Consider the following 27,967-nt stretch of genomic DNA (forward strand, 5'->3'; position numbering starts at 1 on the left):
CCATGTTGGGGAGCTGGCGGGGGCTGGCGGCGGCGGCGCCGGCCGTGGCCATGGAGCGCGGGCAGCGGGCGGGGTGAGTGCGGTGCGGCGCCGGGGACGGGCCGGTGCAGACAGCGGCGGCGCTCGGGCCGGCGGCGGAGGACGCTGCCGGACGCTGCCGCTCCTGCCTGCGTGGCTGTGCGGGGCGGTGGCACCTGAGGGGCGGGCACGCCCCTGCCGCCTTACCCTAGCCGGGGCACCGGCCTGAGGCGGGGGGGAGACATCCCGCCTGCTCCGCAGGTCACTGCGGCTGCGGGCCAGGCCTGCCCACCGGGGTGGCCGAGCGTCCGCCGCCGTAGGGGCTGGGTGCTGGCCGAGGAGCCTCGAGGAGTGTAGGGGGAGCGAGGGAAGAGGCGTTAGAACCGTTGCGACTCTCGGGCAGGAGCGCGGCCCGCCCGCGCAGGTGCGCAGCTGTTCCGCCGGGCCCCCGCCTGGGCCTGGTGGGGCGGGAGCGGCGGCCTCCCGCCGGGCTGCCCCGGGGGAGGCAGAGCAGGAGGCGGCGGCGGCGGCGAGGGAGGGCTGCGCCCCGCGGAGCCTCCCGCGGGTCTGGCCCCGCTCTGCCCTGGGCGTTTGTACGCTCGGTGGTAGCAGAGCGCAGAGGTCCGCTGTGGCGGAGGACAGTGGGGTCCGAGCAGCTCTGCCTCGCTGGAAATGCCTACGTGGCTTCCATTTGAGCAAGGTCGGGTTCCCCGAGTACCTCCCGATTCAGCTGTGGTCAGCTAGGGCTTTCACAGTCGTGGTTGTAGCCGATGTGGATGTTTATCTGGGCTCTTAATTTCCTTCTTCTCCTGGATCCGTGCTTTCAGATGGGAGGGGACCCCCGCGCAGATGCAAACCCCTTCTAACCATCTACTCACACTCATGGCTGGCTGCACTGCTTGCAGACCACCACCTGCAGCTTAGCAGAGGTCAATGTCTGGTTGTGAACAACAGGATGGGTACTGTTGAGCAGAAGTGCTGACCACCGTTGTCCGAGCTGTGGGTCTGACCATTTCTAAAGGACATCTGTAGTCAGATTTCTTTCTGGATACAGATGTGTGCAGGTAGCACAGCTGGTTCAGTTTATGCTGGCTGAGGCTCTGGCCCTACAGTATATATGCATATGAGCTTTAGGGGCTGAGCAGACAGGAAAAGCTCTGAAGTGAGTTCTGTATGAGTAGGTCCCACACAGTACTTAGAGCATTAGTACTGTGGTCATAATTTGATTTTAAAATGCCTCTGTGCACCCCTTAGATCTTTAAGGCTGACCTACATAGTTGCAACAAGATTTGTCTCCTTTTGCTGCACAAAATCTCAGGAGGGTGAGGGTGTGGTGGATTTTGTTTCCTTGCACACTAACACAGTTGGCAGCTCAGTTCTGATACCGCTGTCTCTTATACCCTGGCTCAGTGTCCACTGCCTCTCTCCTTGGGAGTAGGGTGAGTAGCATCAATCTTTCAGCAGAGACAAAGCTCACTGCTGTGTGTCGGATGGGTATATGGATCCCGTTTAAATTTTCTGTGCCTGTGTTAGATGTGGACTGAGCAAACATCAAGTTGAGAAGGAGCACTACAGAGTTTTCTCGCTGCTTTAACCTCCCTTCCAAGTTGAACAGGGCTCTCATTTCTACCTTGTTTCTTTATTGCTATCTGCCCAGGATGTTCAAGTGGAACTAGAGTAACTGAGGACAGGATGAGTTATGCCCTTAGTAGTGAAACTGGTATGGTCTGGTTGTTTTCTGAGCAGATCCCAGCAGCCTCTGCCTCAGTACTCCTGGCTCTTGACCCTGTCCCATACCATTCCACTTTATGGTAGGTTCAGTTCCTTCTTGCGTAGCGTTTCCAGCTCCCTCTGCGTGCCAGCTGTGCTCATGCTGGTTGCCCAGATGGCCAAGGCAAGCAGACAACTGTTGAGCTAATGCTGCAGCCTGTCCTTCAGCACTCCTCAGCTGCCCACGTCCAACAAACACATAACCTCTTTCTTCAAAGCATCTACTGTTCTCTCAGATGGGTTTGAAATTAGCCAAAGGATCCAGAAGCTTACCGGTGAGAAGTGTAATTATATGAACTTGGTTTCCATAAGAAACTGTGCTTAAAAGAAAGTTATGGGAGAATTAATCAGACCCTGTTTCCTGAGGACTTAGTTGCCACATCCTGCCTGTCTCCTACCACCCTTAGCTGTCCCATAGCTTCTCTCTTTCCAGGACTGCCCCTAGATGCTGCCAGTGTCCTGATCTGCCACGTCTTTAAGTGAGCAGCCATCTGAGTCAGGTGTTCCTGTTTGCTGAGTGGTTGCAGCTGCTGGTAAAGATTGAGGACATAGACCGAGTTGTCCTTGGCTTCCTGAGGCCTCTGCCCTCCAACTGGCCAGTTGATTTGGTAAAGCTCATGGCAGGAAACTTGGGAGAAATGAAGATAATAGAGGTTAAAATGACTGCAGAATATAATGGGGCAAGTGGACAGAGAGGTGAGGTAACTGGGTAGACAGCTATTTCCTTTCTCTCAGAAGATGTGTGAGAATATATCAGGAGACTTCCAATTGCAGGTGTAGATAATATAATGCTTAAAATGCTTTTATATTTTCTCTCTCCTCCAGTTCTCAAACAGGGATGCAGTTGTGCATATGGAACTTGAAAGTCTGAGCGCAGAGACACAGATTCTACTTGTGTACAGCCAGGGCTTAACAGAAAAAGGGATGGAGGAGCAGCCGACAGTAATGTTTGTGTGCAGCTTTGTGCACTGGGTTGCTAATCTTGGACCCAAAACAGGCAACATACAGAGAGTGAAAGTGACAGAAGAGTCTGAAAAATCTAAGCAGAGATCTGTGGGAGCCTGCCTGTGAAAGCAGAAATACCAAGGCTTATGCAGAGAAGAAAGAAGCATGAGCTACTGAGGAGCTGGCCAGAGAGGGGAGGACAGGGAGAAAGATTGATCTGGTGAGGCTGAAGCATGTTTTGGGAAGAGAAATATGCAGTTGCTGTAAATGCTCTTTCTTCAAGGCATTTTCCAGGATTTGCTGGAGCACTTTTAAAGATCTTTTGATAGGACATCCCCGAAGGCACAGTGTGTTTAGGAAGAGAAAACGTGCTTTTAAACAAGAATTAGAGCATGCTCAAGCCTATTTATTTCAGGTTGGCATCTGTTTGAGCTATGATTTTTTTCTGTACTTGTGCTGACAAACTAAACATTTGCCTGCCCTCAGACCTTATTTGTCATTTGGAGCATGGCAAAATCCATGCAAATTGTGCACAAGTGGTTTTGAGCTTGTAGCTCTTTAGCTTTATGCTACAAAAGTAAGATTGTGATAACGTGGTGTAGGGTTGATCTTGTGACTCCAGTGAAGGTCGTTTCCTGGGGTGTGGTTCTCTGCTAACCTTGTAGGCTGCATATGGTCACTGATTTTCCTGCTGTTTGTACCAGATATGCTTTTTGAATTGAGGTGGTATGATACTACATGGCACCTACACGGTGGCCACGGGATCGGGCCCAGCCAGCATGGGTTTAGGAAGGGCAGGTCCTGCCTGTCCAATCTGATCTCCTTTTATGATCAGGTTACCTGCTTGGTGAATATGGGGCAGGCTGTGGATGGAGTCTACCTGGACTTCAGCAAAGCCTTTGACACCATCTGCCACAACAAGCTCCTGGTGAAGCTGGCAGCTCCTGGCTTGGACAGATACACTTTGATTTGGGTCAAGAACTGACTGGAGGGTGGTGGTGAATGGTGCCGCTGGTAGCTGGCACTAGTGGTGTGCCCCAGCGATCAGTGCTGGGCCCAGTCCTGTTCAACATTTTTATTGATGATCTGGACCAGGGGATTGAGTCCAGCATCAGTGAGTTTGCAGATGACACCAAGCTAGGAGCAGGTGTGGAGCTGTTGGAGTCATGGGGCTACAGGGTGCGCAAACACAGCAGATGCTCTTTGAAGCAGAAAGCCTCACAGAAGGAGTAAAATCCAAACAAAGTTTTCAGAAGTCAAGTTCATTTTAAGCATCTGACCAGGGTGAGCACGATACAATTACAGAGTAATCCCTACTTACCTGTAGTCCCACAACAGTTTGCTCCTGCTGTTGGGCAGCAGCTGCTGATCTCTTAACCATGATTAGGTAACTCTAAAAGTGTTTGGGTTTTTACCTTTTTTCCCTGAGCTTCTCTTTAGCATTATCTCCAGCTCCCATTGCTAAGCAGAAGTCACAATTCACAGTCTTGTCACCTTACCACTAAAACTCCATCTCTGTGTTGCCAAAGTAGAGAAAAGCTCAGTTCCCCTTCTACCATTTTACCATACTCCTAAATAACCTGGCAAATGAAACAGTCAGAAACATTGAGACTTGCAAAGAGCATCTCCTGCCTGTGAACCCTGTAGCCCCATGACTCTTCTGTAGGAGTGCCTGCTCTGTCTCTGCCCCTTTTTATCCAGTGTCAAGACCCTCACCCTTGCCCTTTTTGGGTCTCCTGCAGTTATCTCTGGGTTTTTGTCATTGTCCTTTTGCCATTTGTACCACAGAGTTCTGTTTACAGTTCACCCTAGTTTTGCCTTTTTAGAATTTCAAAGGCTTGTTACTATTTAATTTGTTTCTGTGGCCACCTTTCCCAATTCTGTCCTTGTTCCAGGACCAGCTTTCATAATCATCTCTTTCCCAAACAAAGTCTTTTCCAGAGACTCGTGCTACTCTTCAAATTACTTTCTTCCCAAACTGTGTAAACACTTTCTTAGAACCCCTCAGCACTGTCACTTGTGCCATCTTCAGTTTAAAGCAATTAAGTTTCTGCTTGCCATGGTAAACTTCTTGATGAAGGGATTCATTTTTGTTGGCTGGTGCAGCGAGGAGCAGAATGTTGGCACCTAAGGAGCGATGTGCAGGCGCTGCAGCCAGCCTGTGAAATCGATTGCATAGCAACCTCAAGGGTGTTGTGGTGTTTGTTGGAGAGAAGCAGCTGATGACTCATTTTGCTAGATGTCAGTAAAAAGTCAGAGCCGACTCACCTGCTTAAAGCTGCAGAAAGCAAAATCAGGGAGGAGTGGGATAGCTTGAGGAGAGATGTTTGGTGTGGATCAGTTGTTTGCTTAAGGCAATTACTGAAATATCTTCTAGCAAATAGTTACTTTTTGGTAAATTCCATCTACATCATTGGAGCTTTTCAGCCAAAATAAGTTGCAGAGCTGTCACAAAAGATCAAGTGAATGACCTTTAAGTGATGGCTCTAGTTATATTCCCCCTTTCCCACCCTCGTGGAGAATACTCATGGAGAAACTCAACCTCCTGAAATGAGGCTGTAGCCAGGTGGGGTTGGTCTCTTCTGCCAGGCAAGCAGCAACAGAACAAGGGGACACAGCCTCAAGCTGTGCCAGGGGAGGTCTAGGCTGGATGTTAGGAGGGAGTTGTTGGCAGAGAGAGTGATTGGCATTGGAATGGGCTGCCCAGGGAGGTGGTGGAGTCGCTGTGCCTGGAGGTGTTAAAGCCAAGCCTGGATGGGACACTTAGTGCCATGGTCTGGTTGACTGGCCAGGGCTGGGTGCTAGGTTGGACTGGATGATCTTGGAGGTCTCTTCCAACCTGGTTTAGTCTATGAAAATCAGTGAAGGAAAGTGAGTGCCCAGCTTGAGCTGCAAAGGTGTGAAATAGTTCTATCTCATGTTGGCCAGCACTGGGCTGTGGGGCTTTCTTACTATCTGTCTCTGCTTCATGATGAGTGTTCTGAGCTCTGTGCTTCTGTGCAGCTTACTAACTCTGATGGGTTTTAAAAACCAATGACATCAAATCTTCCTAACAGCAATGCTAAGATAATTTAGAGTTACTAGTTGTGGAGAAGTTAAATTCTGAAGTTACTGCAAATGGATACAGTGTCAGCAAAAGGATAAGTTACAGCCTGATCTGCTTCGTTGGCTTAGATTTAAGAGTAGTAATGGTTATTTAGGGCTCTCCTGGGTGGGTCTGCCTTTGCAAGAACAAGGGCTTTCAGGCCAGGTGCATCTGCCTTGTCTATGTTTTATTTTCCATATAAAAGTGTCATTTGTTGTCTTTAGTGATTAGCACAAACACTTCCCAATACATTACAATCAGTGTCACATAGCTAACAGGGGGCAGTGGTACTAGTTTGAAGCATCCCTGAAACCTGGTAGCCTTCTTTCAGCCCACCCTCTCCCCTGGCTGGGTTTTTTATGTTGCCTGAAGTGGTTGCTGTTAAATCACATTTCAGTTTTAATTCACTGTCACTAGGAGACTTTCAGTAGACAGATTTTATAGGAAGTATTTAAGAGGCAAAAGGGGACTTTTCTTTTCTTTTTTTTCGAGGGAAGGGCCAAACTTAACTGAGCTGCAACCTGAGGTGAGACAATGGCAGCCAAACAGCTGAGGTGGTAAACTGGGCTAAAAGGCCATCATCAGAGCATGTAGCCTGTAAAGGTAACAGTGCTGAACTCGGTCACTGTGCTGAAAAGAGCGGTGGGTTTAAAAACAGGGAGACCTGACAGTTACTACATTTCCTTGTCCCCCTGGGTGGGTTCTGTGTGGCTGTTTCCAAGTGGTTCAGCTGCTCATTCTTTGTTGGGCTGGCCTAGGCTGTGGTTTTACCTGCCTGTATAATCGCTGCTGCTGCTAGGAGGAACACTTGTTCTTGGCCCCATGGCATACACCCTTCTGAGATGCTTGTAGAAGTACTTTGGAAATCAGATTTGGGAGCAGAAAGACTGAAAACAGAAATTAATACACATGTTCAGCCTTTAACATTGATCAAGCCTTTCATGGAGGTCACTGCCTGAAGTACACTGAGGTCAAGGCCATTGTTTGGGTGACTGGAGTGACTTGAGTAACTTAAGGTGCCCCTCTGTAGACACTACCTACTTTGTAGACACTCGGTGAGTCCTCTCTCACTACTGAAGCTGCTGTGCTGCCTTCCCTTCTCTGACTTGCAGTGTTTTGTTTTCAGATGATAAACTGTATATTGATTAATAACAATAGGTAGCTCACACATAAACCAAAGGTGGTGGTTGACGTTTGGATGTATCTTTGAACTCCCCTGTAGCTGGGTTGTGTGAATGCTGACACTGGCAAGGGGAGGTGGAGAGCCACGTGGCTAGGAGTCTGCTAGAGATCTAATGTACATTTGTTTAAGGGGCTCTGGAGTCACTTGCAGACTTGTACATGCTTTTGTACCAGTACTCTTACACTCTGCCAAACCTGATTCTGCACTGATGATTTGCTGAAAGGATGCACTGTGCTGCTGCCTACTCTGTGCCATGATTTTAACCTGTGAAGGAGCTGTACCTCAGTGATATGCTCAGGCCCCTCAGCACTGTTACACGCCACTGTGACCTACAGGCAGGATACAATGTTCACACAGATGCTGAAGATGGCTGTGATCTGTGTTTGGCCAGCAAGTTGTAGTCTGGCAGTCCATGGGTTGCTGCTGGTAAATTAGCTTAGCCTGTGCAGCTTGGTTCTCCCATGACATAATTAATAATGACTGGTTAAAGCGCATGAGAAGGCTTTTCTGCATCAGTCCTACCACAGCTCAGGGTGCCATTTGTGGTTTGCATGATTAGCATAGGCTGTGCAAAGAGAAATGGGCTGGCTCTGTTTCTTGAGGGACCTGCCTTAGTATCCATTTCCACTTGGGTGTTGACTGTGTTCAGCTAATATTCTGAAGGTTATTTCTGTCCACGAAATTGGAATGCAGTTGGTTAGTTGTGTCTTATGTGGTCCTTATGCGACCACTGTCCCCAGGGATTGTGGAAAGGTGAAACTGGTCTTGCAGCCTGCTGGAAGTGTAGAAACACAGCTGTGGCTGTAACAGTGGTGTAGGGGAGGTTTCTGAGATGATGTAGTATTAGCAATATTGGGTGTATTGTTGGTGGTTATTGGCTTTTACACTTGATTGCACAAGAGATGTACTTAACCGCAAGGATGTCAAGATGTGTCACCCTTTTATTTCTCTTCTCTTCTTTGCCTTTTTAAAGAGTGGATGAGTAAATTATAGTGGCACCAACTGAGAGGCATTACATAAATGTAAGGCTGTTTTGTCCTTATGCCTCGTCTCTTCAGGAAACGAGGCTTTGCAGCTGTTCTCACCGCTTGGCAGATGTCAGGAAATCTACCTGGGAGCTCTCTCTTAAGGCACAGTTCTTTAGGGAACCAGAGGTTGCAGGTTCTCTTACTAATGGAGCAGTGCTGGAGTGGGAGCCATCGACTGAAGCTGCAGGTCACTGCAGAAGTCTTGCCCATGGCAATTGGCAGCTGTGAGGATTTCAGCTGCAGAGAGATGCTATTAGGCAGTTTCCCTTTTCATGCAGAGCACCGAGAGGCTACAGGAAGACAGCAAACCCCATGTGTTTTAACAGCAGTGTTTGGGCTTTAGGGTACAGATGGGCACAAACACAGGCCTGTGTTCCAGGAGTAAGCTTGGGTTTGAGTCTGGTGGGATGTGCATGAGTGCAGTTTTGCAAGTCTGTGTTTTGTTTATTTGTAGGGGTACCAGAAGATGTTGCAGTGGCGATACCTCGCAGTGCAAGCTATGAGTGAAAGTCACTAACTGACGTCCCCTTGCTCACCCTGCTCTGCCACAGGCTTCCCCTAACGCAGGAAGCAAAGGTCAGGGGAGAAGGGTTGAAGGCCGCCATGAAGCTGAAGCAGCGAGTTGTGCTGTTGGCCATCCTCCTTGTCATCTTCATTTTCACTAAAGTTTTCCTCATTGACAACCTGGACACCTCAGCTGCCAACCGGGAGGACCAGCGCGCCTTTCACCGCATGATGGCAAGCCTGCACCTGGACCTGGATCCTCGGCTCGACCACACCCTGCAGTCCCCTTGGGAGATCGCAGCCCAGTGGGTGGTGCCCCGGGAGGTGTATCCCGAGGAGACACCCGAGCTGGGGGCTGTTATGCATGCCATGACATCCAAGAAAATAATAAAAGCTGATGTGGGATACAAAGGGACCCAACTGAAAGCTTTGCTAATACTTGAAGGAGGACAGAAGGTGGTCTTCAAACCCAAGAGGTAAATAGTACCTTCTATGACTGAAATGAAACTGCTTTGTGTGTTTATGTAACTTTTCATCTCCCATGTTGTTGCATTAACATTGAAGTTACAAATCTACACTTGTACAGAAAGTCCACTCTGTTATCTGTGAGAGCCTTGCTGTCCTAGAATCATAGAACCAACCAGGTTGGAAGAGACCTCCAAGCTCATCCAGTCCAACCTATCACCCAGCCCTATCTAGTCAACTAGACCATGGTACCAAGTGCCTCATCCAGGCTTTGCTTGAACACCTCCAGGGATGGTGCCTCCACCACCTCCCTGGGCAGCCCATTCCAATGGGAAATCACTCTCTCTGTGAAGAACTTCCTCCTAACATACAGCCTATACTTCCCCCATCACAACTTGAGACTGTGTCCCCTTGTTCTGTTGCTGGTTGTCTGGGAGAAGAGGCCACCCCCACCTGGCTACAATGTCCCTTCAGGTAGTTGTAGCCAGCAATGAGGTCACCCCTGAGCCTCCTCTTTTCCAGGCTAAACAACCCCTCTAGTCCTCTAGTAAGATGAGGCTGCTGTGCCAGCTGTCTCTCAGGCTGTGTAGCTTTGATGCTCGAATCAGCTTGTCTTAGGTTAAGAGAATAATCTCTCTGTTCAGTCCTGAGGGAGTGTTGGTTAAACCTGAAGTTTCTGAGCAGTGACTTCCTGATTGTGGAAGTGCAGGTTCTGGCAGCGTGGAGACAAGTCTTGCCTACTCTTTCTGTGTAAGGGTCACGTCAAACTGTCATGAGAGAATGCTGTTCAAGAACAGGGAAGGAGTGGAAGTTGACAGTGGTTTTAAAAGTAGATCTGTGTGTCTGGTGTAGCTGTGTCAAGATGGTAAAAATGGCTTGGTAGGTCAGAGTAAAAGCCCCTGAGTTTGCCTCCTGCTGACAGTGAAAGCTGGAGGAGCAACGTAAGAATGGGCTTCCTTGGTGTAGCCTCTGTTTACAGAGATCTGCAGGGAAATCTGACATGATGGAACATTTCGGAAGAGTCTTGTGCACGTCTGTAAAGCTTTTTGAACTGTTTGCCTTTGGGGAAAAGGAGAAGAAAGAAAGATGTCAAACAGAAAGGCAGGTGTGGTTTGTGGCAGTGCACTGCAAATGTGAAGCATTGTCATCACATCTGTCATGTCTCCAAAGGACATAGGCTTGAGCATGCATGAAATTTTTCTGTCATACTAATGAATGAATGGAGAATGAGAGGGGAAAAATCCAGTCCTGCACTTGGTGACTTCACAGCCCTGGTTTCGTAGGGTCGATGGTTGGTCTGAGTGTGGGGCTAGGCTGTGTTTAAGCAGTGTGACCCTTTCACACAGAAGTGGTGGCATGACAGGCAGCTTGTCCAATAAAAGCAGTAACAAGGCATGGCATTCCTATAGTGCTTTCTGTGTAAGTGAGGGCTGCAGAGTGTTCCACCAAGCATTCAATTGCATGCCCATCATGGAATGTCTGTGTCTGTGCAGGCGAGCACAGTGACTCTGCTCCATCAAAGGCACGTGCAGCTGGCACTATTTATGGGAGTGCTAGGCAGTGTGGCCCTAGCCATGCTGGTAGACCTGTGTGACTACAGGGTAGCCAGACTTGCAGGCAGGGTCTTCTTGTGTCATTCAAAGAGAGCTTTTGTCCTGAAAGAGATGGCAAATTACTGTTAAAAACCATTTTGAGAAAGCTTGCTGGCTGGGGAGGAATGGATTCTCTCGTTACCTTTTGCTCTAGAGGAGACTGGTTGCCTCCTGTGCATGGGAGCAAGGATTTGATTGTGTTTTACCAGGAAGCTGTAGCTCTGCAGCTTTCAAAGTGCAACCATGCTTTCAAAAGCCTCCTCTACGTATAAAAAAGACCTGCCTTTGATGACTTGTTCTGAGGGTCAACTGTCTCTTTCAAAATGACTTAAAACCCTTCACAGTAAGGGTGGTGAGATGCTGGAACAGGTTGCCCAGGGAGGTCATGGATGCCCTCACCCCAAAGGTGTTCAAGGCCAGGTTGGATGGAGGCCTTGAGCAGCCTGGTCTAGTGGAAGGTGGCCCTGCCAGTGCCAGGGCATTGGAACCAAATGATCTTTAAGGTCCCTTCCAACCCAAACCACTCTATAAATCTAAGGTACCCAGCCTTAAGTTACTAGTGACTAGTAGTTGCTGCCATCACATGCCAGGGCTATATGTGAAATAAGGTGTTTGTTTGGTGTAAGTTCCAGTTTGGCAGGAGTCTGTCACGTCCTCCTCCTAGAACCCTCCACACCATTCTGCACTCACTGCTTTATTCTCTTTTGAGCTGCCTTGTGGAGAAGCTGCAGCATTTTCTTGGGCTGATGCAATGTCATCTTGCCCCAGATCTCCTCTGAGCAGGGTTAAAAATTCCAAGCAGAGTACTGTGGCTTCTCTTGCACTCTTGCTACTGCTACTTGAGCCCTGAGTCTATTGGAAAACACTAAGTTTACAGAATTTGATGGGAATTACACTCATAGATGGGATTGAGAAAACAGATAATGTAATTTGGCCTTACTTTGTCTGAAACTGTATGGCATTTCACCCATTTGCTTGGTATTGATCGTGCTATTTTGTGCTCATTTGTAGCATGCTTCTTGAGCAGTATCTAGACCTGATTCATATGTCATATATCTTGGGAATTTATGTTTGCCTTGACTGTTTAAGGGACATCTGTTAAACAAGAAGAGGAGAAAAGCCAAAAGGAAAAAAGCCCATCACATCAATAAAATATAACACTGTTGTTGTCATGAGTGTCTGATTTCTGTTTCTTGCTGTTGTCATATCTTTTCTCCACCAGCATAAAAGCTCTTTCTGTATCCAGTGTAGTCCTCAGGTTCACGCTTGCTGATCTTCCAGCTGCTAAAGGCTACGTTTGGCATTGCTTCCACGTTATCCAATTCTTATTTTCATGTTAAATTCAAATCCTTTCTGACCCCAAAATTGGTTGTAGGGTTGCTGCTTTCCAGCATAAAGTGTGCCCTGTCCTGTGACTGGGTCTGTGCTCTTTGTTCTTGGATGTGCCTTGGCATATGGTTGAATTAAAACTCACTGCTTGGAACGGCTGCCACTTCCCAAGCTCTCGATGCCGCTCTGCTTTACTGACCTTTCCTCTTTATTTACCACTTCAGCTTCTGGCTGCTGTTTAATGTCATTAATGCTCTCTGTCCCATCGACAGTCCTTTTGAAAGTGACCCAGGGTCTGCTTAACACAGCACTGTTACTGCACTTGTCACTCTGAGCAGCAGGATGAGTGCAGACCCTGCAGCAGTCGCTTTATTTCGCTTGCTTCTGTTACAGATATGCCAGGGATTATGTCGTGGAAGGAGAACCCTATGCCGGCTACGACAGGCACAACGCAGAAGTGGCAGCCTTTCACTTGGATAGGTATGGAGTTACTGCGTTACCTGCTTTTGGTGTCTCTGATCACTGCTCTTTCAACTGGGGGAAAATGAGTTCCCTAGAGAATACGCTTCAGATCTGAGCCCAAATACACCATAGAATCAATCTGGTTTGGAAGAGACCACAAGGATCATCTAGTTTCAACCCCCCTGCCATGGGCAGGGACACCCTACCCTAGATCAGGCTGCCCACAGCCTTATCCAGCCTGGCCTTAAACTCCTCCAGGGATGGGGCCTCAGCCACCTCCCTGGGCAACCCATTCCAGGCTCTCACCACTCTCATGGTGAACAACTTCCTCCTCTTTTCAGAAAGGACAGTCTCTTCTCAGCCTCTTCTTCTAAAGACTACCAAAAGGGTGTCAAAAGTAGATTAAGAGAGTCGGAGCTGACACGTATTGAAGGTTGTCCTCCTCCTTTACACACTTTTCAAACTCCTGTTACAAATGCACAAGTCATTTTATGCTCCCAGAGCAAAGGCTATGGCAGATGTGGGAGTGGAACCTGGATCCTGTGACTGCAAGTTATGATTATTCTTCCCACCCCTCTTTTTTTTTCCAGGCACTTGAGGCAGTTTTTATAGAATCAACCAGGTTGGAAGGGACCTCCAAGCTCATTCAGTCCAACCTAGCACCCAGCCCTATCCAGTCTCCCTTCTTTTGCCTCATGCCAGAGAAAATAACTCCTAGATTGTTTACTTCTAAGCATAATTGTGCTTAAACATGAGTTTTTAACAAGTAGTAATTCCCATGAATTGTAAATGATCTTTCCAGGTGACCAGCCCAAAGGAAGGCCATATGGTTTCTGCTTCAGCCTGTATCTAGGAGAGATGATGGATATTTCTGGTGTGAGCTCTGATTTGAGAGTTGGAGCATGGTGCATCCTGTGTATTGCTCTGCTGCAAATACTCTAATAAAGGAGCTGGTGGCCTGTGAAGCAAATTTAACATCCAAGCACTTAAGAAAAATGAATTTCTTTCCTGTGCCTTGGAGAAGGGAGGAGGTTGCAGCAGAGGTTCAGCTTTCAGGCTTGGTTCTCAGTCATCTCCATTCAGACAGTGGCACCGGGAGTGTGTTTTTGTTCTGTTCTGGTTTAGTTCAGAACCTCTGCCCACGTTGCAAATTCTCATGCTGTGTTTTTTCACCCCGATTTAGAATTCTGGGCTTCCGCCGAGCTCCACTGGTGGTGGGCAGGTTTGTGAATCTACGTACAGAGATCAGACCAGTGGCCACAGAACAGCTTCTGGGTACCTTCATGACTGTGGGTAAGTGGATCCCATGGACTCTGCAGCCCAGCAAAGGAAAGAAACTTACTTAATGAGGGGGAAAAGCCATGGGAATCTGTCAGGGTTATGGAACACTTAACTATGATACAGGAAGCTGGTAAGACTCCTTCTGTGCCAAGGGACCTCTTAATGCTTGCATAACCCCATTTGGTGGGGGAGGAGGAGTTGCTTTTCTCCTCCCTAAATTCTCTATCTTCCCTCATGCTGCTGTTACAGTTGGGATTTAATTTCTTTTTTTAAAGTAAGAATTTCCTACTTGCTGTCAGAGGTGGTTAGAAACTGTGAGGAGACCTGAAAGTTAAGAAATGGAATTTTTATTGAAGGTGAACAGAGTGGTGATTTGGGATAATTTATAGAGCTGATGCCTTGGTTGGTGTTGGAGGTTGTTTGTGCTCCATCAGAGTCTGCTGAGAGTTCATAACAAAATGTATCAGGAACTTCTGCCTGTTGTTTACAGTCATAAAGCTGTGAAGGACACTTAAGGGGAATTACTAATTTGAATTCCTACCAGGTGGTCATTAAGCACCAAGAAATGACTTCTGCTGCAGCCTTAACTCCTTCAGGCTTTCACCAAATACCCAATTACCACCCTTTTTAGACAAACCAAATCTCTAACAAGACTCTAGAGGTGGTTGTTCATTACAGCTGATAAATACATGTGCCTGTGTTACATTTGTCTTACGGGCACTGTTGGTAGTCTCACCTGCTGGCTCTGCCTAACACTTTCAGTTACAAGGTGTAACTTTGAGGTGAGAGTAGCCCTGGCTTGCCAACCCCTTTTGCATTCAGATTGGGTGTCTGCCTCAGGCAGACTTGACTTGCTCTCATTTCAGCCAAGGTAACTAAGTGGTTTTCTAGCAGAAATGCTGAGTTGAAAAGTATGGCTCCAGAAGTGTTCCTCTTCTGCAGAATGTGAATCAGAAGTGGCTGGGTGTGGGAGGAACATTGTGATCTCTTGTCAGCCCAAGTGTGACCACCTTTCTGAGGCTTTAAAGAAAAGATAACTTGTGCATGCTCAGTGCAGGTTTACACCAAGAATCTCAGAGAGTTCTGTTTCATTCTAGACCTGCTTCAGGCCACAGAAGAGACACTTGCAGGGCTTTCCATGTGTGTTAAAGATCGCCTCTCTGATGTCTTCCCATTGTCTGACTGGGGTAGTGGGAGCACAAGAGCTGGGGCTGGATGGAGGACTGCAGGCTGGCTGAGGGATTGTGATGTGTGAGGCTGGAAAGTGATAAACACCTCTTCCAGGTGGAGCTCAGCCTGATGAGAGGAGGATTTTGGATGTAGAGCCAGAAATGAGACAAGGAACATTTTTTGAAGAGCATCTCTTGAGTGTGGAACTGGGATTGACTAGGCTAGGGTCAGGCAAAGGCAGGTTAGAAGCATGAAATAGAGAAAGGGAAGCTAAAAATGTTCACGTAGGCTACATGTATCATTTTGTGCTATGGGCTACACAGGCCTCAGTGGACTAGAGGCCACAGGGTTTCATTGCCCTCTCTCAGGTGACACTCCGGAAACTTTTGACAGATCTGCATTCTTAGATCACATAAGAATGGCAGCTTGTTTGGGTTTCTCCTGCCAAGTCAACTCAAGTAACTGAGGGGTGTGTGTGTGTGTGTGTCAGGTCTCAGGACACCAAATCCAGTTGGAATTCTGTTCAGTGTTTTTTCACTTGTCTTTTTTTGGTCAGCTTTTGGAAAAGAGTGGGAAATCTAACACCTGAAGTGTGGGATTTAGAAAACAAGCAGTGCTAAGGTTGCACAGGCATGGGCCTAAAAGCAGGGAAGGGATCACAGCCTTGTTGATGGTACAATCATTAGGTAACATAATTACTCTCCTTCGAGTCTTAGGCTGTAATGTTACTTTGAAGCGGTAGATACCTGTTTAATTTCTTGTGAGCCTCTCAGATGTGAAGCCTGAATTCAAGTGCAGTGAAATCCAAGAGCAGGAAAAGGTTCTGCTGCAGCAGCCTGCTCCTGAGTTTCAGCTGCCATCCCTTGGACCAAGTTCTGCTCTTTTGCTGCCTCTGTCTTGTTTGTTTTTTCCAAGGCAATAACACCTGTTTCTATGGGAAGTGCTACTACTGCCGGGAGACAGAACCAGCCTGTGCAGATGGGGACATGATGGAGGGCTCGGTGACCCTGTGGCTGCCAGATGTCTGGCCTCTGCAGAAACATCGGCACCCCTGGGGCAGGACCTACCGCGAAGGCAAGCTTGCAAGGTATGAGAACGTGCCAGAGTTGTTACTTACACCTGATGATTTGTAGTAGCATTACCCTCGCAGCGCCCTGGCTAGCTAAGGAGCAGCTGTTCTCAAACCCCAGAGTTCTGTCAGCAGCTTTCTTGCTACAAGAGTAGAAGTCAGGAAGTCTAGGATGAGATTTCTTTCTTGCTCATTTGATTTAAATCTTCATTGTTCTCTGTCTATACTAAGTGCTGTCCTTTTACTTCTTCTTGACTGAAGCAGAACTCCACTGTGTAAGTCACTCCAGGCTCTGGAAATCTTGGCTCTGGCTTAACCAAGGCTCTTGAGCCACCAGACCATCTTTTGACACTCTTCCTCTCTGTGGGCCACTAAAACATGCTTGCACTGTGCTATCTTCCACCAGACCAGATTTCATCCTCCTTGTGCATGGTTTCAGGAGTTATGGAACTGGTTTAGACTAAGGAAACAGGCAGTGAAAAGTTATTCTTTGCTTTGAATACTAGCAGTATTTTGTGACCATGCTCAGCATCTAAAGGAAGTTCTTCACAGAGAGAGTGATTTGCCATTGGAATGGGCTGCCCAGGGAGGTAGGTGGTGGACTTGCTGTCCCTGGAGGTGTTCAGGACAAGACTGGATGAGGCACTTAGTGCCATGATCTGGTTGATTGGACAGGGCTGGGTGCTAGGGTAGACTGGATGAGCTTGGAGCTCTCTTCCAACCTGGTCGATTCTATGATGCTTTTAGAGAATGAATAACATGGGATCTAGCAACCTTGTGCAATGAATGTAACATCTCTTTGGGTTGGAGGTATTTTTCCACAATCAGAGCAAATGGTTTTGAGCTTAGTAAATTTTTCCAAGTCCATGTCGTAGAAAGTAGATTAGAAAGAGATTTTTACTCCTTGATGCAAAATATCCATTGATTTCCAGTGACACGATTGTTCTCAGAACCTCCTAAAAAAGGTTTCCTTGACTGGCTTTGGAGTATGAAATGTACACTCTGAATTTTGAGCAGCAGATGTTCTCTCCTTTCCAGCAGCTCAAACCCAGCTGTATTTAGGATGTGCTAATTTGCAGTGATTAATTTCTTGGGGATGTTTGATTTTTTTGAGAGACACATTTTCCTTCTGAACTGCCCACGTACACAGGATTTCACCCTGGTACCTGTGCTGATTCGACAGCTGCTGTGTTTTAAGTCTGCACTTACATCTTCCTTGCTCTTGCCTTGTTCAGGTGGGCTTACATCTTCCTTGCTCTTGCCTTGTTCAGGTGGGCTTACATCTTCCTTGCTCTTGCCTTGTTCAGGTGGGCTTACGTCTTCCTTGCTCTTGCCTTGTTCAGGTGGGCTTACGTCTTCCTTGCTCTTGCCTTGTTCAGGTGGGCTTACGTCTTCCTTGCTCTTGCCTTGTTCAGGTGGGCTTATGTCTTCCTTGCTCTTGCCTTGTTCAGGTGGGCTTATGTCTTCCTTGCTCTTGCCTTGTTCAGGTGGGCTTATGTCTTCCTTGCTCTTGCCTTGTTCAGGTGGGCTTATGTCTTCCTTGCTCTTGCCTTGTTCAGGTGGGCTTACGTCTTCCTTGCTCTTGCCTTGTTCAGGTGGGCTTATGTCTTCCTTGCTTTTGCCTTGTTCAGGTGGGCTTACATGGCTCTTGGTTTACTCCTTGCCATCTTGCACTTTTCACTTTGAGAGCATCAGGAGAATTGAATGTTCTGGGTGTCATGCTCTCCCTTTTCAGTGTCTGGTAATTACAGGAAAAAAAATTAACTCTGTAGCAAATATTGTCTCCTGCCCTAGCTGCTTCTGCCTTATCCTGAGCTGGCCTTTGGAACATAATTCATAGAGTCACGTTAGTGTACCTAATTTTTAATGGCCATGTAATAGATTAAATCGCTGACCTTCGGCGTCCTTTGCTAACACAATATAAATTATCAGAGAGAAATGGCAGAGAAAGGTCTGTCTTCAAAGACTGAATGGGAAATGAGAAGAGAGAGCAGAGTGAATCTGGGAAATTGCTGCAAGGAGATTAAGTACTGATCTAGAGTAAAATGAGAGAAAGAGAAGCACTTGAGGGAGAGAGGGATGTAGCATAAAAGAGTTGTATCTGGTACAGGGAGAAGTATGTTCTGAGGCTTTTGCCTTGTGGAGTTGTGCTGTAGGGTGAATGTGAGTTAGAACTTGATACAAAATAAAGAAGGAATTAGAGACAGCATTGAGGAGGGTGACGTGGTAGCAAAAACATTGAGAAGGTAAATATTTGGCCACTCTGATACAGATAATTGGAGAAAAGATGGGAAAGTGGGAGTCTGCAACTACCTGAAGGGAGGCTGTAGCCAGGTGGGGTTGGGCTCTGCTGCCAGGTAAGCAGTAGCAGAACAAGGGGACACAGTCTCAAGTTGTGCCAGGGCAGGTCTAGGGTGGATGTTAGGAGGAAGTTCTTGCCAGAGAGTGATTGGCATTGGAATGGACTGCCCAGGGAGGTGGTGGAGTTGCCATCCCTGGTGGTGTTGAAGCAAAGCCTGATGGGGCACTTAGTGCCATGGTCTGGTTGATTGGCCAGGGCTGGGTGCTAGGTTGGGCTGGATGAGCTTGGAGGTCTCTTCCAGCCTGGGTGATTCTATAATTCTGTGGCCTCTAGAGAAGATGAGGTAGGGCATGCAGCAGTTCTAGTAGTTAAATTCTGATCCTCTCTCTGCTTTTATGACTTTCTGCACTTTTGAGCATGTCAAGTCTCTCCAGCCTGAGTTTCCTTCATTTCTGCTTCCAAGTCACAGATGGCTTAAGGCACTTCAAACTTAACTTCTGTTTTGTGAAGGGTTGCTTCAGTCCTTACATGGAAGATGTAATAGATGTACGTGTTATTTAGGCTGACAGATGGAAAGGATGTACACTAGAGACTTGGCTGGTTCGGTGGCAGTGTTGAATAGCTTGGAAAATGATAAGGAAATGAGTAAATGTAATATCCTAGCTTTAGAGAGTTGAGACATCTCATCCATGTTACCAGACCAGAAGTACAGGCCGAAGTTACATGTAGGAGGAGAGGAGAGAGAGAAAAGAGAAGCTTAAAATCTTGATGTGGAGAGGAAGGCGAGATAGTCTGGAAATGTAGGGAGGAAGGAGACAACTGAGAGTGAAGAATGAACACATGTAAGGCCCTGCTGTTCAGGACAGAGGAGGTGGTTAGTAATCATGATGACATTATTAGCATTAGAAAGGAAAAATGAAGAGGGTGGCTGGAAAGCAGGAGTGATGGAAGCAGGTCGAGGGGATGGAAATAGGCACAGTACTTGAAGTCCTCAGGAAGTTAAGGGAAGCGAGTCGTGACAGTAATCTTGCCGTGAGGCAGCCCAACCACCGCTGAGCTGGGAGCAGTGAGGAAGCAAACTCTGACCTTGTTTTCTGTAGGAGGATGATGTGCAACCTTGCACTGAAACTAGCTTGTTCCATATGCCAGTTTGTTCATACAGGACTTACTCTTTCATTAAACCACTTTTGTCTAGCTCACTTTTCCTCCTAGAGCCTTAAGTGCTGCACTCAGCTTTTCTCTGTGCACTCACAAGTGACTGAAGGGGCAGCTGCAAGCACTGTTAGCATGCACGGATGGAGTATTCCTTGAATATTTGACCTGGCTTCTCTTGCTGCCCCTCAGGTGGGAGTATGATGAAAGCTATTGTGATGCTGTGAAGAAGACTTCACCCTATGACTCTGGCCCTCGTCTCCTCGATATCATTGACACAGCCATCTTTGACTACTTGATTGGGAACGCTGACCGGCACCACTACGAGAGCTTCCAGGATGATGAAGGAGCCAGTATGCTCATCCTCCTGGATAATGCCAAAAGGTGAGGATATGGCAGACCCTCTGGCCTGGCAGTGATGAGCACAAGGACACACACTTACATGCTCTCTATCTCTCTTTTCTTTCTCTCACTGATTTTTTCATTAACACCTTTTTTGTGCTTAAAACCCAAAGCTTCCCTTCTTGCCTATAACCACTCACCAAATATTAGGGTCCTTTCGAAGGCTGTGTGCTTAACTTTGTGCTCGAGATACTATGACTGCTTCAGGCAAAGTCTTCCTCCCACTGCAGAAACTCCTAAATTAGCACAGTACAACCATTTTTTTCCCCAGGCAACTTTCAAAGGTTTGCTTGTGTCTCTCCTGCTATCCCCAGGAAAGCCCTTCCCTTTATGGTTTTAATTGATGGAGGTTTGAAAAGTGAGGTTTGTTATTTACCAGTGAGTAGTGGTGAATACTGGAGTAAAAGCAGGAAAGCTCAAAGTGTGTCTGAGTAAATTTGCATTCCCTGCCTTCTGGATGTGACTGCTCTGGCTTTAAAAGGTTACACATTTGAGATGGAGATAGAACTAATATTGAAAGCAAAATAAGATGATTTCCTGAGTATGGATGTTAACTGTTACTGAAACAAATCATGGGGTAGTGACTGGAAGGAGATGATGAGAGGTTCTTGAGGCCAAACTTTACTGTGTGTATGTCTTTAAAATGTGAGTTGCTCTGTGTTTGCTTAGCTTTTGTTTGTTGGCTGATACAGTCAGAGTTAAAAATCCTAGTGAAGGTACAGCCTTGATTAAATCCTATTTCTAATGAATTCCAGTTAATGAATTCTGTGGCCCCCAGCACAAGAAGGATGTTGAACATTTAGAGTAGGTCCAGAGGAGTTTAGCAGAGGGCTGGAGCACCTCCCATATAGGGACAGTCTGCAAGACTTGGGGCTATTCAGCCCACAGAAGAAAAGGTTCCAGAGGGACCTTATTGCTGCCTTCCAGTAACTGGAGGGGGCCTACAAGAAACTGGGCAGGAACTGTTTACAAAAGCTTGGTTGTGATAGGGTGAGAGGGAACAGATTGAAGCTTGAGGAGGGCAGATTTAGGCTGAGATTATGAAACAATTCTTTACAGTGAGGCTGGTGAGGCACTGGAACAGCTTGCCCAGAGAGGATGCCCCCTCCCTGGAGATGTTCAAGGCCAGGTTGGACAGGGCGTGAGCCACCTGATCTTGTGGAAGGTGTCCCTGCCATGACAAGTAGACCATCTTTAATGTCCCTTCCAACCCATTTGGTGACTCTGTGATAACAATTTGCTTTTTTTTTTTAAAGCAGAGGTGACTATTTTACTTTCTCATGATTTAGTCCAAAGACTTTTAAGGGTTCTTTTTTCTGAAGTGCATTACCATCTGCAGTGGCAGAGACTTTGCCCTCTTACAGATGGAGCAGTTCTGGCCATTGCTACGCAAGCTCCACTCTGCAGCAGCTTTGTGTACTGCTCGTACAAAGTGTGCACACCAACGGACACCTTTCATCTAGACAGATCCTTGGAAGGCTCCAAATTACCATTTCTTCCCCTATTTGCCTTCTGCATAGTGGATTCCTTCCTTCCTTCCTTCCTTCCTTCCTTTGTTTCTAATTCATCTGCAGTGGCCAAGCTGAGTCTTTTGTCGGTAATTCTCCTTCAGCTATGTCCGCAGGATGCCTGCCACCTTGGGACTGCTTCATTATTGCTACTTTAAGTTAATTTGGCTAAAATTGTCTTTCTATAATGCTTTGGCAGTGTGCTAGGAGGAAGCTAATGTCTTAGTCACTGGAGGTGAGTATGAAGTTGAAGGTCATGTCAGATTTGTTGTTGCGGTACGTGCTTAGAACGTTACAAAAGCATCTCCAGTGAGGCTTTGCAGGCCCCAAAGTAAAATTGTCTTCCTGGAAACTTAAGTAAAGTTCTTTCAGCTCCTCTGAGGTAAGTGACAGCTTTTTCATGGAATCATGGAATATCTCCAGTTGGAAGAGGGGAGGGCTATAAGGATTGAGTCCAGCTTCCTGCTCCTCACAGGACAATCTAAAAGTAAATCATGTGACTGAGAGCCTCATCCAGGCTCTCCTTGGTGCTGTGACCACTTTCCTGTGGAGCTTAGTCCAGTTTTAAAGCTGCTGGTAACAGAATTATTTCAGCAGAGTGGTACCAGCCTCCTTGAATAAGTTACCTTTATTGAGGAGAAAGTTCTTTGTTGAAAACAACATTATAAAAGGGGTGAAACTACAGAAAAACAAGCAAACAACTGAACAACCAAGAATAAAAAATAAACCCAAACCAGCACATGTTTATCTGAAGCTTGAAATACTCTGAAATCCTTTGGCAGACCTCCCTTGGAAAGAGTGGTGATGGTCATGTTGATCACTCATGTCCCACGTTGAAAGGAAGCTTGGCCATCTAAACCAGCACCTGCCTGCCATTTTGGTCATTTCATGCCCATGTATCAGACAGGCACAGCTTCTGCTCTCTCTTGTCCAGAATTCCAAGTATTCTTTCCCCCTGCTTCAGAAGATGAACTTGATTTCTGAACTCCTCTGAAGTTTGTGTCTGAGGTGCCTTGGTCTGAACTAGCACCAAGCTACACTGCTGGTGCTTCCTTTTACCTGGTAGGTTAAGTGATGCTGTTGAGAGTTATATCTGTAATTAGTCACAGCCTGTTTGTGTTTTACTTGAAATACTTTGATCTGTTGGAGCATGAAATTGCCTAGTATTGATTTTTTTAATTCTTTACAGATCTGTTAATGTTGAGAACCACATTAGGAGTTCAGCTGCTTCACTCAGTTTTAATTTTGTCTTTTCAGCTTTGGAAACCCTGCCCTGGATGAAAGAAGCATCTTGGCTCCTCTTTATCAGTGCTGCATGTAAGTGGAATGCAGGGATGCTGTTCACTTCACTTCTGCATTTGCTGCCCTTAAGTCTGCCATATAATTAAGTTTGAAGCAAGTTGAAAATGGGTACCTGGCACTTTACGTTTCTGAGGTACTGCATCTGTTTGATGTATTGTCACTGCTCAAGAAGCTGAGAAATACATTTTCATTAAGGTAGTAAATGAAATGGTAGGCTGTGGGAAGCAGCCTGGCCTTCAGGTCACTGGTTCAATCTATCCTCAGTCAGTATGACAGGTACTTTGCATCTGCAGCTGTCTCCATCCAGCTCCTGCCGAATGAAAGTTCACATCACAGTTTGAGTTCTCCCTGACGAGCTCAGGGCCCAACGTGTCTGGCAACTTAACTACCTTCATTTCCAAATGTTCTCTCTAAACAAGAGTGCAGCACTGCTCAGGGTGCTGCTTTCAAAGAGTTCTGGAGGCTTTTGCAGGATTTTGTTTCTGCTTTGGCTTTGGGAGCTGTGTTTTTGCTCAGTTTATTTTTAGAGGCTGTGGCTTGGTAGTTTCTGTGGCCTCTCCCTCACCAGCCATTGCTACTGCTCATCAACAAGCAGATAAAAGTATCAGGAAAGAAAATACTGATATCTATTTCCTGCCTCTGTTACTTCAGGATAGCATTAACTCCTTCAAGCCTTCCAGCTGCCTTCTCAGCATTTAGCTGAGAGCTCCTTGAGCCTGTCCTTGGAGGGTTCTGTCTTCTGAGTTGTTTGGTGCCTATGAAACTGGGAGCTTGGCAGAAAGGCTGAGCTCTGTGCTGAGCAAGGCTCAGTGCATGACACAGGGCATTTGGCCTACATCCTGCAAGACTCTTGCAGAATCCATCTGGAGAGCAATGAAAATAAATGATTTTCAAATGGTTTAGCTTTCCTACATCAACTTAAAATGTGGTTTTGAGTTCCTGGTTTATGAGGATCTTTTAGAGCCTTTGTCATCTAGATGCTCCCAAATGCAGCCAGAAGAGTTTATGTATGTAAGAGACACTACAGTTCCTGCTTTTCAGGTCCCCTTTTCTTTTTCCTGGTACCAAGAAATGTCATGCAGAAATTTGTATGGGTAATTCTTTTAGCTCTAGGTCTGTTACAACAGTTGCTTGTGTTGCTGGTTTCTTTGGAGGCCATCAAAACTGAAGAGTTTAGACACGTAGTGCTAAAATAGGAAAGGTTGAGGGAGAATCTGAAGAGGCTTCACAGAACAAGACAGTTTGGATGGGCTGACATGATCAGATTCAGTGGCCGTTGAAGCAGAAAGGTTGCTGCTGTATTCACTGCCTTGGAATTTCAGTCAGCTGACTTTTATCTTTGGTGATTGATAGTTGGTCGGCGATGCTCTTCCCGAGGGCATCTTGTGTTTAACAGCCAGACCACTTTCTTTCCATTTCAAACTGTGTCCCGGAGGTCTCAGGAGCAAAGAATTTCCTTGCTAGCTGTCGAAAGTATTCCTGCGTAACGTAAGAATTTCACCACTGTGGAGCCTGCCTTGTTCACCCTCAGTTGTCAGGTTTGGCTCGCAGGTTGCACTTAGTGCACTTAAACCCGGACCGCCCCACCCGCGAACCGCTTCCGTGCTGCGGCTCCGTTCTCGTCCAACAGGCTCCCTCTCGCGGCTGCCGGTGGGACTGCCGGTGGGACTTGAGCCGGACCCGACGTGATGACATGCCTGTCTGTTTCTTCTGCAGCATCCGGGTTTCCACCTGGAACAGGCTCAATTACCTGAAGAATGGAGTACTGAAGTCTGCCTTAAAAACTGCTATGTCGCATGACCCCATCTCACCAGTGCTTTCTGACCCTCATCTGGATGCCCTAGACCAGCGGCTTCTCAGCATTCTGGCTACAGTGAAGCAGTGCACAGACCAGTTTGGGCCAGATGTGGTGCTGGTGGAAGACAGGATGACACTGTCTCATTTGTAACGGTAGTGGAACACAGATGGAACTCCTATTTCTATAAAGAAACAAACAAGCGATAGAGAAACAGCACAATCAGTTCAGAAAGGCTGTGGCCGAGATGGACTGAGATGAACAGGAGAGATTCGGAGCCAGAGGAGCAGAGGTGACACTGGCTTTTGCCTTGGGCTGACAGCAGCGAGAGGTGGGAAGTACCTGGAATGGCATCTTGGCCGTTGTGGTGTGTCCATTGCCGGCAGTGGACGCTGCACTGGATGAATATGGCTCTTGGTGTTGGTGGAAGTGTGTGGAATGCAGACGCTAACTTGTGGACCCAGTCTAGGGGGGGACAAACAGGATGATCCTTTCCCCTTCTCTTCCCCATATACTCCTGTGAGGTTTTGTCTGATTCAGGGTTGTAGATAATCAGCTGTGAGCTGGTTAGGTGTTTTACTGCTTCTTTAGAGGAAGAGGAAGTGGTGAATAAAATAACTACTAGACTTGAAGAGTTGCATCACCCCCCCAGGGGTGGGATGTTTTTCTGAATGCCATTAAGGGTGGGAGAGGGAACCTCTGCTGCTCAGTTGTCTTTTCCTCCATAAAAGGCTGGGGAAAGGGGTTTACCTCACATGAGAGAATGCTTCAGTGGTTTTGCTGAAGTCCTATTGAAGATTTATCCACAGGGTTGGAGATTTAAGGGAGGACAGGATGGTTATATAGCACTTGGTAATTAAGGCAAAGCAAGCTTCCATATGTCCTGTCACTGTTTTCCATTTATAAGGAGTGTGGCAAGATCCAAGTAGAGGAAATACTCCTGCAGCCCTGTGTCCCTGTTAACCAAATCTTCATTACATTGTAGCTGAGGAGGAGGAGGACAGAGTCTGTCCTTCAGCAAGGTCATGCTGCTTACTGTATGCCCTGTTTAAAGTGGGGAATCTGGGTGCATGGCACTGGGGAAAGATGTAGTTTCTGAGCCTCCCCAGTGACTAACAGCCGTGACCAAGGCCCCGAGGACTAGAGAGAGCCCTGAGCTGTGCTGTCTCCTTCATCTCGTATGGGGAGAGCCTCTTGCTGCTCAGTGTTGAAACTATGGCTCAGTGCTGCCGTCTTGTGGACACCAGCAGGTTTTCAGTCCCACTGTCTGCCTGGCCGGGCCTGTGGCTGAGCTCTGACCCTGCCAGCACCTCCCTTAAGTTGTATTCCTTCCCCAGCTGCCTCCTGCAACCTCTGCTGCAGCGTTCTGACTGCAGTGGTCATTTTGGGGTTGTCACTCGGTGGTTTCGCCACAGATAAGAAAGAATTGGTGTAAGGTGGCTTTGCAGGGTAGACCTGCAGCACTACTCCTCTGTGTGTGTTCTGTCACCCCTCAGCACTCTGCCAGCCTGCACTGGGGCTGAGCTTGTGGCCAAAAAACTTGTGGTAGGTCTGAATCTGCCTTCAGAAGGGAAGCAACTTCATCATTACCCTTCCAAACGAACAGCTTTGCACTGATTTTCACCTCAGACAGTGTGGGCCTTAGAAGTAAGGGAAGAGCTCACATCCCAGACTGAGCAAGAGCAGCAAAATGTCAGCTTAAGACCTTTTCCTTGACTTGTCTGTCAGAACCTTTTCAGCTCTGCAGCAGTGTGGCAGGCAGATAAAGAGCTGCTTCCTGTTCTTGCACCTGCTGCCATACCTGATCAAAGAGATGTTGGTGAGAGAGTTTCTTCTTTAAAATGCAGGTTTGTTTTGTTCAAGTCTTTCTGGCATTGCATGAGCAGAGTATCTTGAAAGCCCAATGTAACTATATACCTGAAATTGAATTTTGTGTTCTAAATCTCTTCTGGACTTGGTCACATCACAGAGTCAGGATGAAGTCTGGAGTTGCTAGATTGGTGTTAGCAGTCAGGTCTGTAACTCATAGCCAGCTTTTAGGACACTGGTGTTAAGCTAGTGCGTGCTCCTTGCTGCAGTTGATAGTGCAACACAGGCTTTGGAAGCCATGGTACTGCAGTGAGGTCAGCCCACCAGCCTGGGTTGTGCCTTGTGGCTTCCCTTTGGGCAGATGTGAGTGTGCTCAGCTGAAGATGAGCATGAGCGAGAGCTGTGCAAGGGACTGGGTGGACTGGTCCCTCGCTGGCTGGGCTGGCCTGGCCCCTGGCTGGCAGTGGGATTGCAGCGGCTGTGCAAGATGTTTTGGGGAAGTAGTGTGGGCAGCAGTGGGGTGGTCAGTGGATGCTCTTGTTCTGAAGTGGAAAAGGTTCACACAAAGGTGTTTTGGCCTAAACTGTTTGGCAGGAAATTGAGGGGGTTTAAACAAAGGGGAGATGGTGAAACTCATGGTGGCAACTTGCAGAGTTGTTAGATGTTTGTTCTTCTCTTTGAGCTTAATCATGAGCACTTATGAGTTAGGGAAGGACCTACCAAACTTTGAAGCTTTGATTTGGGTTTGATCACTCTTGGTCATTTACATTTGATTTAATAACAGAAATCCAAAAAGAGTCTTTATGAATTTAAATTAATGTTGAGGGCTCTAAGCTGAAGCTTTTGCCATCAGGTGGAACCTGGGCTAAGTTTTCAACCCTGCTATGAATGTCAAAGATTTAAAGCAGTGTATTGGTTTACTTGTGAACAAAGGGCATGAAGTCCTGCATCATGAGCAGGAGGGAGCAAGAAACTGTTGCTCTCTTCCTTTTCCTTTTTTTATATTGCATTGATGCTTCTGGTGACTGTATACACCTCTGGGGCTCGGTGTTCTGCAGCAGAATAAATTCCTCTCTTAGCCACAATCAGGAAGCTGTTGTGATACTCTCTGGCATTTTGGCAGTGGTTGTAGTTTTGCTTGACTACAGGACCCCGTGGGAATTTCCAATGGTATCTGTTGTGAAGGAAACAAGCAGCAGCAGCCAGATGCAGACAGGGTTTGCCTGACTCTCTGAAAGCAGTGCTATTTGTGAGGCAGGTGCTGTGCTCTGTCTTCATGACACCTTCTGATTCTTGTTCACTGTGCACGCTGGCTCCAGATGTTGCAGAAGGGTTGTGTTGTGGATATCAGTAATATCAGAGTGCTGGAAGCACAGAAATCAAGAGCTAATTAGAAAAGAGAGCACCATCAGCCATCTGCTATTTATCTCCTCCTTCCCAAGTCAGCAGTTGGGCAGGAGGAAACACTGAAGCAGGCTTCTCTTCCAGCAGCTAATGAACTGGAGTGTCTTGCCAAACAAACTTCAACTGAAAAATACTAATTTATTTTGAAGGTAATTTATTTGCTGTGGCAGCTGAAGCAGGATGCTTGAAACAGACACCCCTCTTGGAGCTGTCAGAGCATTGCCCCTGGGAGCAGCTGCGTAAATGGAGGTTGCTAATACAAAACCAGAACCCAATCATGACTTTCTACTTGTATCCCCCAGGGTCAGGTTCTGCATAAAGCAACGTTGTGTGAATAAAAATTTTAATAAAGCAGCATTGATGGATTGTTTAAGTCTTTCTCTCTCCCTCCT

General features: G+C 47.1%; 1 protein-coding gene across 2 annotated transcripts; it reads left to right on the plus strand.

The window, feature by feature from the left end:
* Positions 1 to 27,948, plus strand: FAM20B (FAM20B glycosaminoglycan xylosylkinase). Of its 2 annotated transcripts, none has more exons than XM_064148147.1 (8): positions 1 to 73; positions 8,484 to 9,009; positions 12,313 to 12,399; positions 13,565 to 13,674; positions 15,748 to 15,919; positions 19,548 to 19,739; positions 22,523 to 22,582; positions 24,284 to 27,948. In XM_064148147.1, the coding sequence occupies exons 2-8, from the start codon at positions 8,633 to 8,635 to the stop codon at positions 24,513 to 24,515; spliced, it is 1,230 nt and encodes a 409-aa protein (XP_064004217.1). In that variant the 5' UTR covers positions 1 to 73; positions 8,484 to 8,632; the 3' UTR covers positions 24,516 to 27,948. The 2 variants fall into 2 exon arrangements, with proteins under 2 accessions (XP_064004217.1, XP_064004218.1); XM_064148148.1 differs by lacking the exon at positions 1 to 73 and adding an exon at positions 281 to 442.
* Positions 27,949 to 27,967: the final 19 nt, after the last annotated feature.

Source organism: Pogoniulus pusillus, chromosome 8, assembly GCF_015220805.1.
Source record: "Pogoniulus pusillus isolate bPogPus1 chromosome 8, bPogPus1.pri, whole genome shotgun sequence".
Lineage (NCBI taxonomy): Eukaryota > Metazoa > Chordata > Aves > Piciformes > Lybiidae > Pogoniulus > Pogoniulus pusillus.